The sequence below is a fragment of the Macaca nemestrina genome, chromosome 16, assembly GCF_043159975.1.
Source record: "Macaca nemestrina isolate mMacNem1 chromosome 16, mMacNem.hap1, whole genome shotgun sequence".
Lineage (NCBI taxonomy): Eukaryota > Metazoa > Chordata > Mammalia > Primates > Cercopithecidae > Macaca > Macaca nemestrina.
In genome coordinates this window covers 36470097-36486873 of record NC_092140.1, presented here as the reverse complement: position 1 = coordinate 36486873, position 16777 = coordinate 36470097, and the positions used below count along the sequence as shown (strand labels likewise).

Below are 16777 nucleotides of genomic sequence, written 5' to 3'. Positions count from 1 at the left end.
AGTTAACTCACCTGGGGGAAAAAAGCTTTGGAAGTCCATGAAAATACGTCCAAATCCCTGACTCCTTGGCTAGCATTAAAGATATTCTGAGCAACAAAGTTTAAGAAAGAAAAATATCAACAAAGAAAGGGAACAGGATATCATCTGCAGAAGATGCGTGCACAGTAACAACATTTTTCTGTACTCTAGCACCAACACAGAATTATTATTTTACTAAAGAGAAACTGAAGCCATCTGAGTAAACAACACACTGAAGAAATTCTGTCTGATAAGTTTTTGTCAGAAGCTCTCCGTGGATATAGTGTGTCATGCCATTTACTAAAATTAAGAGCCAGACGTTGTTATAAAGCTTAAGATACTCAATGCAAGACAGAAACCTTAAAATTCTTTAAATGAGGACATATTTGTTCTAATACAAGCCAGATTTGTTTTATGACAGAAACCAGTCTGCTGTTTTATAATAAAAATGGAAATGATGTAGATTGTATAGAAAATGCAATTATTATTATGAATAATAATGGCATGTAGTTTATGTGAACTTATCACTTTTTGAAGTACAAAAATAAAAAAGTAAAAAATAAAACAAAAAGTCTCAGTCATTTTTTTTCAATTTTCCTTCCCTCTATAAGTAGGAAAAAAATCATTTGGAAATATTTCTGAATGCTACTAACAAATTTGATAAGAAAAACATAAATAATACAATTAATTTTTTATCAAAAGATAAAAATTTAATCAATTTTATCAAAAGACAGGCCTACTTTTCTCCATCTCAAAGTTTAGGAAATGCAGAGCATTTAGGATCTCTAAGTCAAAGTCTAAAAATGTTTTGTTAAGGAACAATCAATTCACAGAAACACCCCAGAAAAATCAACATTTTCACAAAATGTTTTACTGATAATTTAAATGATACATATTTTCATAGTTATCTCATGCTATCAATCTACATTTATCTGATCTGAAATTTAAATCTTTCCAGTGAGTAGCAATTGCACAATTTTACTGCTTATGTAAATATTATGATAGAAGGTTATTTTGAACCAAAAAAGCGGACATTCAAAATGTTAATAAAAAAGATCAACTAAGACTTCAACAAAAAAGAAACATCAAAATTCCCTATCAATTATGTCATGTTAGAAATGAGACTTTATTTACTGTTCTCCAGTTCTATATTTCCATATCCATATATACATATATATGTAAGAAATATATATATGTGTATATATATCATATATATAAGAAACTTATAAATGTAAGACATATAAAACCCTAAAAAAGTGTCAAATAATATGCCTAAAAATAAATGTAAACCAAAACCAAAGCCAATTGCCCCCTAATTAAAAGTGGATAGTGAATAAGGTCCTTTCTCTTTAGGTAAAGTGAAAAACATATTGCAGAGCATTTTGAAGTGCTATGTTTTAGGGGAAAAATGTCTTTACTGGTTCATCCATGTATATAAGAATTTGTAGAGTACTTGGTCAATGGTTTCTCTCCCTTACAAAGCATAGTGGCACAGACTTTTTTACATAAAACAATATCACTTCTTTTTAGCACATTCTATTTTTTAGCATAAATTAGTATTAAAACAATGTGAAAAGCAATTGTTAAAAGTAATGCAGGTAAAGTTAGTGATAAAGAAGCAATGTGGTAACTGGCTGACAATATTTAAAGCTTATATCTCTTTTAAGTCAATGTGCAAACATAAGTGCTTTCTCAGTCAACAGCATGTACAATGATATTTTAAAATGATGTAACTGCTAACTATGGTAATAAATTGCCAATAAAATCAATTCTGTATATGTTTCTATATAAACTGAAACTTTATACTTTTTTGCTTTTGTTCTGCAGTTGTAGAAAATTATTAATTCACACTGGTTTACCATAAGATTATTTTCAAAATGCAATGTCCTAATAAAATTGCATTTATCAAGAAGCAGAAATTTGATGAACAGACAGCTGGAGTTTAAAAATAAAATATACTTGAATAGCCGGGTGCAGTAGTGCATGCCTATATTTGTAGCTATTCAGAAAGCTGAGACAGGAGGATCGCTTGAATTCAGGAGTTCGAGACCAGCCTGAGTAAGATGGAGAGACCTCGTCTCTACAAAATAATTTTAAAACTTAGCTGGGCATAGTAGTACATGCCTGTAGTCCCAGTTACTTGGGAAGCTCAGAAGGTAGGACTCCTTGAGCCCAGAAGTTCAAGTTCAGCTTGGGCAATAAGACTTCATCTCAAACACACACACACACACACACACACACACACACACACACACACACACACTCTTGAATAGTGTTCTGTGAAAATTTAGAAACATTTTAGTCTAAAGAGATGAACATTCATGAAAACGTTAATTTCTCCAAAGCCCCAATTTCTCACTATTAAAATATGTCAGCTTTCATATAGTATAATTTCACAGATTATTACAAGCACAGCTTGTGTGTGCATGTGTATATACATACACACATATATATATACAATAACATTTTATTCTCGAATACTATTTTAAAGGCAGAAAAGTTCTGTCAAGAAAATTAGAAAATTAAAGCATACTGGGAACCTAACTAAATTAATGAACACCAAATTGTAACTCTAAGCTGATAATCTTTCAAGGCATAGAAGAGACCAAGTAAGTGAATAAGTATCACAGTGAAACTATGTGACCAACCATGCCAAATGCTCAGGGAAAGAAAAGAAAAAATCTTCCATTGTGTTAGATAAGCACAAAGCTAAGAATTGCCACTGTTAAAGCAAAATGATAAAATAACTCAGGAAAATCAAGCATAGCATATATATATTAATTATTACAGTCTTAATTTAACTGTTTTAATCTCATTCTGTTTATGAAACTTTAACACTAAGCTAAATAACGAAATAAAGCTGTTCTTAACTAAGAACAGCACATTTACTAATGTTGTATTAAAGTTAATACCATCAGGATTAAAAAAACAGGTATATATATACATATACATACAGACAAATCTATTAACAAAATCAGGAAACCTGGGGTATGTTAAAGCTGTGACTGCTAGGTGTTATTAGGTAACCCAAAAGAATGAAATTGAATTTAAAATGCAAGAAACATTTGCCAATTTTATCAATTAACCCAGGTGATGCTATACAAACAAGATCAACAAATGATACTTTCTCTTCAACTTTACTTCAAATTTTTCAGGTCCCAAATTGTGGAAAATCAGTATACTTTCTATATGTAAACACCCATCAGCCTAAAATAAGAAGTAATCTGTATAAATGCATGGAGATATACAGAGACCCAAGTTGCTTCTGCAAGAATTCAGATTATATGGGAACTATAAAGATACCTTAGAATACTTCCATTGGTCTATCCTCTACTTTCCTTGATATAAACTTTCTCTTCCACTCACCTCCCCTCACAATGTTAAAAGATCTCATTTTTGACACAGTACCCAAAGAATTGGGTGTGTAAGTTTCAAACTATTAACATCTCCTATCACAGAAGTACACTGTTTTCCAAAAAATTAAGCTCGTGATTCCAGAGAGTCTAGTGTCTTCCATGGTAAGTGCATAATAAATTCTCTTTTCATTTTCTTACTTGCATTTTCCTTGATATTTGAAACACTGTACTAGCCCACATTTTGTAGATTCCACATCTTTAGAATTTTAATTTAAAATCAATCAATGTTCCCCAGGTATGCCATCTCAGAATGACTCAAGTCATCTTCAACACATATCATGCTGTTCATCCTCATTCAACCATTAAGGTTATAAGTATCTTTCTGTAGTTTGGCAGTTCTAGTCAAAGTAATAGGATTATCACAGCTATAGTTGCTTCATCCTTTTATAACTGTATTTATCCTTATCTCTCCACTAGATTAATGCATACTGAACATAAATGCATGGGCTTTGGAATCATATCAACTGGTGTTCCAATACCAGCTCCACTACTTTCTACTTGTGCTCCTGGGTGAGTGGCTATCTTTATTCATTGAAAAAATGAGAATTATAATATGCTTAACATCACAGGGTCACAATGAGGATTAAATGACATAATTAAGGCAAGGAGCATATATATGTTAGAAATTATTTTAAAGAGAATGATCATATCAAATGCAAAGAACTAAAATTAAGCATCCACAAATGTGCAAAGTATTAACAAATTGTGAAAACCTACTATGAGCAAAGTGTAATTTCTAACGCTTAAGAAGAAACCAAATGTGAGTAAGAAGGGATCCTGAAGGAGTCCTTACCCTTAAGTAGTTTAAAAACAGAAATAAGAGGTACATAAACACAAATGGGCTGAAGGCAAGAAAAACAAATATTATAGGCAGCTGAAGAAAGAAGTAAGCCTTTTCTACTTGTACAGATTAAGTGCTGCCTGAGAAGGAAGAGGGAAACCTAATCTCCCCAGTACATATCTCTTTTCCACCCTCAATTCTCTGCTTGACCTATATCAACTATTCATCAGTTCACGTACATAGCATGTCCCCAAAACTCTGAACATTTGATTCTCTGTCTAGAAATTCCTTTACTGTTTCCTGGCAACCTTTCTTCAAGACCTCCTCAAATGTGAAGCCATCCCACAACTTATCACAAAGCAACTTAATTATGTGAATATGGTATGTCTACCACATTACATGGCGAGTACTCCAAGGATCAGAACTTCACCCCATCTTATTTACTCTGTATCCCTCCCCTCTGCATCTCTACCCAATGCCTACTTTCCAGTTTAGTATTTATTACTAACAAGAATGCAAATAAGAAGTCTACGAATAAGACCTCAAATATTTACTAAAGGAGCAATTAATGAAATTAATGACTATAGCAAAGTTGGGAAATGAAGAAGATCATCAATAAATTTTTGAGTCTGGACAACTTAAGATTAGAAAAAAATGGAAGCGAAACCATTCTAGATAAATTAGACAACAAAACAAAGACTCTTAAGACGTAAAGTCAGAAAGCATGTTCTCTGCTGGGTGCAGTGGCTCACGTCTTTAATCCCAGTCTGTAATCCCAGCACTGTGGGAGGCTAAGATGGGTGGATCACTTGAGGCCAGAAGTTCAAGAGCAGCCTGGCCAACATGGTAAAACCCTGCCCATCTCTACTAAAAATACAAAAATCAGCTGGGCGTGGTGGTGTATGCCTGTAATACCAGCTACTGGGAAGGCTGAGACATGAGAATCGCTTGAACCTGGGAGGTGGAGATTGCAGTGAGCCAAGATTGTGCCACTGAACTCCAGCTTGGGTGGCAAGGCAAGGTGCTATAAAAAACAAAACAAACAAACAAAACCAAACAAAAAAACCAAAACAAAAAGGAAGAGTGTTCTAAAAAGGGCAAAAAGTTCTACATAACTGATAATGAATGCCTCACAGAGGATCTGAACCCTTCATCTATTTAGCTCTATCTTTCCCATTGACTTAAAAATTATTTTGGAAACGATACAGTCATAATATGAATGTCTAATGCTATTTTGTCTCTAAACTAGAGCATTACTAAAGTGCTAAAACAGTTAAAGTCACCTTTGAACTAAATTAGGATATCAATATTTTTTAGTCAAATATGATGTTTAAATAGAATGACAGATCAAAATTGAGCTAAAGTTCATACTTATAATGAATACACAAATTCTAAAACATGAGTAAATAAACAAGACAGCGTGACAAGATCACTTTAAGGATTATCTAATATGGGTAATTATAGCAATCTTATTTTTAAAAATAATTCATCCAACATTCAGTCAGTGTTCAAACTTCCAATCTCTGCCCCCACTCCTCTCTATAGTTTGTTTGAGTCGGGATCCAAATAAGGTGCACACATTGATGTCAATACAAAATTGTTTTAACTAGAAAAGGTTGAAGAGATAGATGTAAACAGTGCGGAAGGCAACTTTTTAGTACTTTCACTTCTTTTTAAGTTAGCAGCATTGGTGTTTGAATACTTCCAATTTTATTTCATATCTCCCAGTTTTCATTTTTTTATTGAGTCATGTTTTACAATTAATAGCCATGATTAAGGTTCGTTTACTCTAAAGGAACTGGAGAAGGAGAAAAGAGTGTTTTTCCAGTAGTAAATATATAAGAGATACAAAGGAAGAGGTAGCAAGATGCAACTATTTAGCTGTGTTATTTCCTTGAGGGGATGAGAGGGAATCATTATTCCCTCTATGCCCTATCATGTTTAGCCCTGCACAGTCAGATTCTCTTAAGAAGAATGTACTGACTGGGTAAGGGGTCTGCCCTAGTCCCTACAGATAAAACCTTGGAAAATCATGCCTGTCCCTGCCTATGTCAGGCATGATTTTCCTCTGACCCTGTGTGAGCCCTCAGTTAACATCTGTACTTAAGCAACTTTATCCCGGATCTGTTTAGAGCCCTATGCCAGTTAATTTCCCTCTGTCATCTTTGATCACCACCCAAAACATAAACCCTTATGTCATCCACCTGTTCATTTTATTTATTTATTTATTTATTTATATATTTATTTATTTATTTATTTTGAGACGGAGTCTCGCTCTGTCGCCCAGGCTGGAGTGCAGCGGCCGGATCTCGGCTCACTGCAAGCTCCGCCTCCCGGGTTCACGCCATTCACCTGCCTCAGCCTCCCCAGCAGCTGGGACTACAGGCGCCCGCCACCACACCCAGCTAATTTTTTGTATTTTTAGTAGAGACGGGGTTTCACCGTGTTAGCCAGGATGGTCTCTATCTCCTGACCTCGTGATCCGCCAGTCTCGGCCTCCCAAAGTGCTGGGATTACAGGCGTGAGCCACCGCGCCTGGCCTGTTCTTTCATTTTTATATCAAAACTGCTCTGTTTCTTCCTGATCCAACATCAAGCTATTTCCATCCCCCCATGACTTTAAATTGTGTCTTATGGACCCCTTCCTCCAACGGTAAACACACTGTTTTTATCTTTTTTTTTTTTTTTTGGTATGGAGTCTCGCTCTGTCGCCCAGGCTGGAGTGGAGTGGTGCGATCTCAGCTCACTGCAACCTCTGCCTCACTAGTTCAACCAATTCTCTGCCTCAGCCTCCTGAGTAGTTGGGACTACAGGCACCCGCCACCACACCCGGCTAAGTTTTGTATTTTTAATAGAGACGGGGTTTCACCATCTTGAACTCCTGACCTTATGATCTACCCATCTTGGCCTGCCAAAGAGATGGGATAACAGGCGTGCACCACGTACAGCCTGTTTTCATCTTTAACTCTGTGAGTCACATCATCTGTGTGTCTTCAAGTCCATGCAGATGATCTTCCACCTGCCTAGCTTCTTAGTTCCCAGACTTAGGCACTTGCAGTGACTTCCATGTGCACTGCACTTCAGCCACCGTCCCATGGCAATGTAACAGAGCGTCTCATTCGTTAAAGTGCTCTACCTATGATATCAAATACAAATACTCTACTTTATTGTCTGTATTTTTCCAGCTCTTTAACTACAGTGCATTCACTATATTGTCCTAGGATTTTATTAAATCTTCTAAATCCCTTGGACCTTCCATTTGTCCTTTCACATTTCTAACTTAGGTCTGAGTACACATTCCCAGAGTTGATTATCTTAATTGCTCTTTCTGTCACAGCAGCTCAGCAACTAGTACTAGAATTTGCTTTCTTGGCTGTTTCTTGGCTCTTTTAATTCTGGACACTTAGGGCAATAAAGGACTAGGCGGGGGATTCCAGCTGGGTCTATACAGTGGTCTCATTGAGTCTTTAGTGGCCCAGTAATCCTTCAAACAATATTCCAAATATTCATTGCATTTCTCAACCCCCTAACTTAACTCATTCTTTTCATTGTGAACTGATGGTTTTCCTATCTTCTATTTTAAGGGAACTTGTAGTCTCCCTCAACCTCTTCCCCTCGTCCCTCCCTCCTCCAAGACATAACTACTGCCATGCATATCCCCCGCTCTTTTACAGAAGCAAGCTCTCCAAGGTGCCCTTAATTCCATTTCCTCCTCCTGTTTTTCAGTCTTCAGCCTTGTCATCTACATCTTTAATTTCTCCCTTTTTCTACTAGTATCTGTCTTCTAACTTATAAAACTCTCAAGTCACTACTACTCTTAAAATGAAGAAATCAAAAAAACCCTAACTTCCTAACAATACCAGACACTCTTAAGCTGTTTACATTAACAACCTCCGCACTCACATTCCAGTGAAAACCACCGGCAAGTATCTGCATGCCTCACTCCACTCCTTACCGCTCCTCTAACATTTGTTACTCCCTTCTTTCCCTTAAGGAGACTGTCTACTACAGATAGTCTCTTGGATGGTGTTCAAAAGCATCAAATAACAGAACACAATGCTTTAAAACAAAACCGTGGGATTCAGAACTTTGACAGATGGTACTTCTTGCTCTTCCTTTCTACCTTTGTTTATTGACTTGCTTTATCTGTGTGAGTATCTTTTTCTCCCAAAAGCAGCTCCTCAAATGAGCAAAGAAATCGGAGAAAATTTGGACTGGGGAGGTAGAAAAGATAATATAATCTGGAATAACGTTTTATTAGGGACTGAAGAAAATTATCTTAAATAAAACACACAATGGCCAGGTGTGGTAGCTCATGTCTGTAATATCAGCACTTTGTGAGGCCAAGGCAAGATGATCGCTTGAGCTCAGGAGTCTGAGACCAGACCAGCCTGGGCAACATAGTAAGACCCCATCACCATATTTTTATTTTTTTTTGAGACAGAGACTTGCTCTGTCTCCCAGGCTGGAGTGTAGTGGCGCAATCTCAAATCACTGCAACCTCCACCTCCTGAGTTCCAGCGGTTCTTCCATTTGTATAAAAAACAAAACTCAACTCCCCCTTGCCCAACAAAAAAGTTTACATTGGAAAAAAAACTGTACAAAAATGGTGGTTATAATTATCTCTTTAAAATACACTTTCATAGAAGGTCAAAATCCTTTTTATTTTTAACTGCAGGTATAAATCTGAGGAAAATTTAATAAGATGTAATTGATGTAATTTTTTGATTTAAAATTTAGTATTTTAATTATAGATGTATCATTGTTCAACTTAACCTCCATAAAGCAGTAAGCCAACACTCTAAATTTTCTTGATCACATATCTTCCTTCTCTCTTCCTTGCTCTCTCTATATATACAAAGTCTCCACTGTGCTATTATAAAACATACACAAAAGCATATAAAAAAAATGAGATCAATAAATACAAATAGAAATTCCAATGTTTTGTTCACCAAAGAATTGTCTTGTATTATATAAATTACTGCTTTGGAGAACATTATTACGGACAATCAAGGAGAAAGTCAAATGGAATATACCGAATGGTTTGACATAATAAGCTAACTTTATAAACTGATTTTTAAGAAATTCAACTGTTTAAAATACTAAGTTTTTAAATAAAATTTTACCTGTGCTATTTATTAGCCCTGTCCTAAAGAGCACACACATTTGATGGTAATGAAAAAAGGGAAAAATCATTCTTTCCTGGTTAATATATAAAATGAAGTGTGGGTTATTATTATACTTCATGAAGTAGCAATCTTGTGAACACTGGCTCTATTCTACTATACTTAACAAGGAGGTAAAATGAATTCTCTCAAAGACTAGGATTTAACTTCAATTAGAATACTACATAGCACCACAAGTCTAAATAATACTATTATAAGCCAAGAAAGAAGAAATTCAAAATTAGACAAAACACACAGCACTAATTGCAAAATGTGACCATAACATACATTTATACATGTTTTTGAATGTATATTTCTGAGTTCATAAACTTTAGTTTGGAATTCATTCCAAACAATTGTATAAATAAGAAAGAAAAAAATGTAACCAGTCTCATTTTCTACCTCTTGGAAAGGAATTCAGTAGTTTTAATTAAGTAGTAATTAATTAAATTTACTACTTCCTGCCTATCTGTGATGGATCATAATCTGCACTAAGGGCCTTAACCTTGCCAAACTTCACTTTCATTACACAGAAGCCCTTAAGAATTCAAAAAATTGTAAAGTAAAAGTTACTTAGTTGTGGGTTACCTCAGAACTGAAAAGCCTTAATTAAAGAAAGCCCTGTAAAAAAAAAAACAGCGTGTATCTATAATGCTTTTTAAAACCACCTTTTACTTACGTCAACAGGGACCAGAAGACTCTTGCCAAGATGTTGATTAAAAGAGAGGCACCAGGCTTCAGTGTAACCATTCATGTTAGGGACATACTTCTTTATTGTCTCATCATTCAGCCTCAGCCACACACCATCGTCATTATGGAGCTATAGAAAAAAAGCAACAGAAACAAGCCAGGCCTTCCTGTAAGTCCTATGAGGCTAGCAACGTCTGAAAGTCTGCAAAGCAGGAAAATAATGGTGGATGTGGAGATTAAGCATCTAGTTTTTGTAGAAAGTAAGTCTGAGAGACCTTCCAGGGGAAAAAAAGCAGCAAAGAGTGCCAACACAATATGATAATTCATGTGACAAGATTATAAAAACAATTTCACTTAGGAATAAACACACAAGGAAACCACACTTTAAGATACATAGTTTAAACAGTAAAATCAGATGTTACCCAAAAGAATACGAATCTTCCTTCCCTTATATTTATATTCTAAGAATCAGAAGTTACCTGGTTGTATTACCAGAAAAATATACTGTCTAAAGTTAAAGCAGTAAGAAACACATTTCAAAACAAACAACATTTTAAAATGTCATGAAAAACTATACCCATTTTCAGTGAATACATGTATAGATTTCTGAATACTATGTTGAACATTGTTCTTTTCATGTTCAAAATATAATTTTAGTTATTTTTAACGATAAAATAAATGAACTGTTTGAAACTCAATGAACACATTCTATAAAGTAGTTTTAAAATATTTCCCAAACTGCTTAAAACACATTCTGACAAAAAACTCAGTAACCTTATTATTAAGAAAACAATGCAAAAACTTTCTGTCCAAAATTTACTACCAAGAGCTCCTTTATCAATTACCTCATCAATAAAAGTGATAGTTCCATTGACTTTCACTATGCCTATCTGCTCACTCTGAAGGGAAGGGTGGCTACGAATGCGAAGCCCTGCGCTGTCCTTGGCCACAAATTTTCGAACCTGAGAAAGGCAAAGATAAACAGTGAGGTAGGAAGAACATGGAATAGAGATCTTATAAGTAGCAAGAAGTAAAATTAAGCAGGTTTGAAAGTATCATAATTCTTAACAAGGTTCCAGAATTATTTGTAGTGAGGCTCCCTCTGCAAATAACAGTGCTTCATAACAACACTAACCACAGACCTTTTAAGCACTGAAATGTATATTACTGAAAATAAAACTTAGACAATTATATATTTTTTAACTCATTTCTAAATATTGAAGATATGTGTTAAGAAGGATAAAAACCATTTGTTTCTGTTAGAAAAACAAATTCAATTACCAGTATTTCATTTTTTAACATGCAGTTTACCAAAATGCCTGTACTTATTCTTTAGATTTCAGAAGTTAACTTTTCTTTTGACAGTAGAGGACATTTTTGCCTTGCAAACTTTACACTTTATTTCAGTAGACTTTTTGTTCATTGTAAATGTTATATAGCAGGAAGAATACAATATGTATCAATTACGATAGCATTACACAAAGAAATAAAGAAGTACATATGTTATAACTTAGAAATATTACCATAAACTACTCTCTAAATTTATTTAGGGATAATTAGAATTTAAGTCCTGAAATCAAGTAAAACGTTAGATGTTTACTGGGCATTTTGAAGCATCAGTGACAAACATGTAAAAATTGAATGATTCTGGCTCTCAGCTCATTCTGCCCTAACCTTATTAGGCTGAGGTTCAGTCTTTGGTTTGACCAGCTGAGTTCCTGGTGGTATCATCCCTTTTGGTGGGTCTTTTACTTTTACTTCCAGACCAGCATCTGTCAGAAAAATAAGAGAACTGTAACATATGAGAAAAAAACAGAAGGAAGATCCTTAAACCTAATCTTACAAACATCCACAGGCTATTTTTAAAAATTAACACAAATATCTGATTTCTGTCCTTTTAAGGTAATGGATATTTAGTAAGCTAAACAAGAGAAATATTTTTAAAATGGCCCTAAGATTCTAAAGGAATATCTCAGGAGGTTAAGGAAAAGAAGGGGCTCCCTATCTTTAACTAGAACATATGAAATGATACAGAAAAAATGGAAAATAATTAAAAAAAAAAAACCCTTTAGAATTAAATCTTATCAGACAATATCAAATCAGAATACCACTCATCATCTCTACCAGTCATCTCTATGACAATGTAGCATGGTTATGAGAAGCTGAGGTTCTCATGTTAGACTGCTTTGGTTACTCCGATATCTTGCACTAACTGTTTGACTCTCTGGGCCTCAATTTCTTCATCTATAAAATGGGAAAAATAATAGTATCTAACTCACCGAGCTGTTGTAGGAAATAAATGACTTAAAATGTACAAGGGGCCAGGCAGAGTGGTTCACACGTGTAATCCTTTTGGGAGGCTGGGGCGGACGGATCACCTGAGGTTGGGAGTTCAAGACCAGCCTGGCCACCATAGCGAAACCCCATCTCTACTAAAAATACAAAAATCAGCTGGGCATGGTGGCGCACACCTGTAATTCCAGGTCAGGAAGCTGAAGCATGAGAATTGCTTGAACCTGTGAGGTGGAGGATGCAGTGAGCACGGATTGTGCCACTGCATTCCAGTCTGTGCAACAGAGTGAGACTCTGTCTCAAAAAAAAAAAAAAAGTACATGTAGAACAAATTTAGATATATATATTAAATGCACAATAAATGTTAGCTATTATTATTGTAATTGTTCTAATGAATTATTATCTCTGCTTGTCCATGGTCAAGCAAGGTTGCAGCCCACTGATGGCATGGGAGAAAACTTACGAAGAAGAGCAGTGAAGTTGAGTATGGAAGAAAATGGATGATTCTAAGTAAGCAAGTCTTTTTCTTCAGCTTCATTCCAAAAAACAAATACAAGTGGATTTTTCTTATCTAATTTGTATCAGTTTCCTTCATCCCACAATTAGATAAGATGATGAAAAAAACTCTATCTACTGAAATTTTACCAGAATTTTTAGAGAGAAGAAAATCTTCACAATGTCGTTCTTGGCTATTTCTACTTTTGAATTCCTACTGTAATTTGTATCTCTTGTATGTCACTACTTATATTCTACTTCATATGATTTTGGTTTGCCTGTTTTACTTTCACAGTCCTCAGTAAAGTGTTAACACTTGACAGGAATTGTCTTACTCAGGACAATGTATGCTCAGAACCAAAAAACAGTTGCTGAACTAAAGGCTTTATGGATATGTTGAAATAAAGAAGAGTGCAGCAAAGGCTGCTGGCGAAGGTCTCTAGAACGGTCAGGTGAACTGGACATATCTGAGTCTATATAGTTATATTAATGTATGAGAACATACAATTACATCAATGTAAAGTACCTCTTTACCTCCACTGACAAAGCAAACTACTTAAAGCAGAGTTTCCCAAATATTTTGGTGAAATATTAATTGGTATTTTTACTATCTCCACCCTGTTTCTCTCTTTCCCACTAGCAAGGAGTCCCATGATAAGGATTAAACATAGACAAATTTCTTGATTTCAGAACTTCTCAGAATCCCTAATATGTTAATGTAGATTGTGTGAATGTCTCAAGTGAGACTACCATATACAAGTTGAGCATCTCTAATATGAAAACCCCAAATCCAAAAAGCTCTAAAATCTAAAACTTTTTGAATGCTGACATGATGCTCAAAAAAAGTGCTCATTGAAGCATTTTGAATTTTGAAATTTTGAATTAGGGATGCTCAACTGGTAGCTATAATACAGCTATTCCAAAATCAGAAAAAGTCCAAAATCTAGAATACTTCTGGTTGCAAGCATTTCAGATAAAAGATACTCATCCCGTACCAGGTTTTTGAAATCTATCTGATCACAGAAACCCCTTTTCTTGAGGAGCATCAGGAAAAATAACGTTACAAGAAATTCACACTGATAAGTACTATAGTTTTCTCCTTGTTATCCTATTATACACACAGTTTAAAAGTTAAGTAAAGGAAAGATTAATGCCTGAAAGACAAGCAGTATGTTTTTCAAAGTTAATGGTTGTGATGATTAGTTCTAGGTGTCCACCTAACTGAATTAAAGAATACCTAGAAACCTGGTAAGGCATAACTTTTGGGTCTGTGAAGGTGTTTCCAGAGAAGACTGGCATGTGAATGTGAGTGGAGTAGGTGGGGAAGATCTGCTCTCAATGTGGGCAGGCACTGTTCAATCAGCTGGGGACACAGAGCAAACAAAAACAGAGGAGAGGTGAATGCATATCTATTTTCTGGAGCTTCGATAAACACTTCCTCTACTGTCCCTCGACATTTGAACTCCAGGGTCCCCAAAATTTAGACTCCAGGACTTATATCTGTGCCCCTCCTGGATTCTCAGGCCTTTGGCTTCAGACTGAGAGTTGCATCATCTGCTTCTCTGGTTCTGAGGCCACCTGCATCCCAGGGTCTCCAGCCTGCAGGTGTGGCCTATCATGGGACTTTTCAGACTCCATAACTCTGCAAGCCAATTTTCCCTAATAAATCCCCTCTCATGTATCTAATATAGTCATGCATTGCTTAAGGATGGGGGAAATGTTCTGAGAAATGCATCACCAGGCAATTTCATCATTGTGCAAACATCAGAGTGGACTTATGCAAACCTAGATGGTACAGATTACCTGGGTTATATGATACAGCCTATTGGTCTTAGGCTACAATCCTATACAGCATGTTACTCTACTGGATACTGTAGGTAACTGTAACACAATGGTAAGGATTTGCATATCTAAACATATCTAAGCATAGAAAAGGTACAGTAAAAATCTTACAGGACCACCACTATATATGTTGTTCGTCACTGACCAAAATGTTATGAGGCACATGACTGTATAGATATCCTATAACACATTGATAGATTGAAAAATGCATTCATTCATCCATATTTACTGTCATTACGTGCCAGGCACTGAGCTACACTGGAAGATCCAAGCATGAATGCTTTCTGCTCACAGTCAGAAGAAGCACAGACACACCCACAAGGGAGAGACAGGGTAACACAGCACCGTGGAAGAGAGCACACCTGACTATTCACATCAGGGAATGCAGGGAAGGAGTCATGAGGGCTACAATGCTTGGGTGGACACCAGAAATTACTACAAAATGTTAACGCACTAATTAAATACTCATTATGAATGAGAAAACAAGGCCTCAAATAACTTATGAAACCTATCCATATGTATGAGGCGAGTTAAAGGGCAAAACTAGAAGATAAAAATAATTTTGATTCTAGTTATTCGAAGTAAGTAGTAGCTCACAGCTTAAAAAAAAATTACCAATTTCAATGCCATCAATGGTAACATGAATAGTGTAGAGTCCAATAGCCCCCGGAGTCCAATTTGCACAATAAGTCCCATCATTATTGACACGGATCAGCATATTCTCACTGGGTCTGGAAAGAAATAAGATGGATGTTGGAAATTTTACTTTTGGTTAAGCAGCCAACATCATTACAATAGTTCAGCAAACATTTAATTTGTTTGCATACCTCCTCGCAATCCTACCACCCTGCCATAGTATGCTTGTCTACTCTCCAAAATGCTTGAATTTCACTTCTTTCTTACCTCAAACCTGCATCACCTCTCTTCCTCACTCTCAGGTGATCATGACCTCACCTCTTTCTTGTGAGACAATAAGCAATCAGATACAACCTCAAAGTTGCAATGTGATTAATAAACCTACTTTCCCCTGCCTTCTCTCATGGTAGAATGGAGGAAGTGTCCTGGATTTGATCCAAAGCTAGCCCCTGCCCTTGTCCTGTGAATCTTATTCCCTCAACATTTTTATGCTGCAATCACCTTGTTCTCTCTCATGCATCATCAATATTCTCAATTTACTGAACCATTTCCATTAGCACACAAACTTTAGAACCTTCGCTAACACCTCCCTTTGATATTACAGCCTCCTCTAGTAAGGTCTTAACATCTCTTCTCCTATTTATATCAAACTCCATTTTCTCACTTTTACTTCCCTCCCACAATTTATCCTTACTAGGCTTTTGTTTCCAACATTTCCTTACACCTGCTGATGTCAAAGTCACCAATGACCACCATGTCCCCAAGTTCAATGGTCACTTCATCCTCAGTAATCTCTCAGTAGCATTTGATAGCTGACAACTCTTCCTATCTTGAAATACTTCCTTCCTTTTGCTTCAGCGACATTTATTTTCCTGGCTTTTTTCTTATCTCACTGGTCATTCTTTGTCAGTGTTTCGTTGCTTTCCCTTTTCTGACTACCGTTTAATTTAAGGAATGCCCCAGGATTTGGGTCTGGGTAATCTTTTTTCTACCTATGCCATCTATCTAGGTGACATCCATTCCTCAGTTTTAAATAAATGCCATCTCTATGTAGATGATTCCCAAATGTATTTTCCCCATGAGTTTCAAACTGGCATTTCCAGCCTATACATAATTCTGCTATCCCAGATTCACTTCAGGGACTTTTCTAAATTCTATGGAGGTGATCTCTCCAAACTATAATGCATCTAATTATTTTTTCCAAGTGTCTATTTTAAGAAGTACTATTACTAACAAATAAAATATTAACTCAAAAAAATGTGCTTAAATCTGAAGTTAACAGAATTACTTATGGGCTGAAAAATTAAGACAGTACAATCAAATACAAGTATACTACATGCTGAAATCTCTCCACAATTCATTGGAAGGACAAAAGGATTAATTTTTAAATAGCAAACAAATGAAAAACAAACTAATCAATCCTAAACAAGTCAATTTAAACAT

General features: G+C 35.6%; 1 protein-coding gene across 17 annotated transcripts in view; it reads right to left on the bottom strand.

Moving 5' to 3' along the window:
- LOC105481778 (MYC binding protein 2) overlaps positions 1–16777 on the bottom strand; it is a 285288-nt gene that overhangs the window by 83834 nt on the left and 184677 nt on the right. For 12 of the 17 annotated variants that reach the window (XM_071081184.1, XM_071081186.1, XM_071081190.1 and 9 more), the window contains 5 exons: positions 15314–15429; positions 11744–11841; positions 10915–11031; positions 10059–10199; positions 12–86 (listed from right to left, as the gene is read on the bottom strand). In XM_071081184.1, the coding sequence (XP_070937285.1) occupies positions 12–86; positions 10059–10199; positions 10915–11031; positions 11744–11841; positions 15314–15429 (547 nt within the window). The remainder of the gene's footprint in view (positions 1–11; positions 87–10058; positions 10200–10914; positions 11032–11743; positions 11842–15313; positions 15430–16777) is intronic. The other 5 variants (XM_071081189.1, XM_071081193.1, XM_071081196.1 and 2 more) reach the window with 1 other exon arrangement.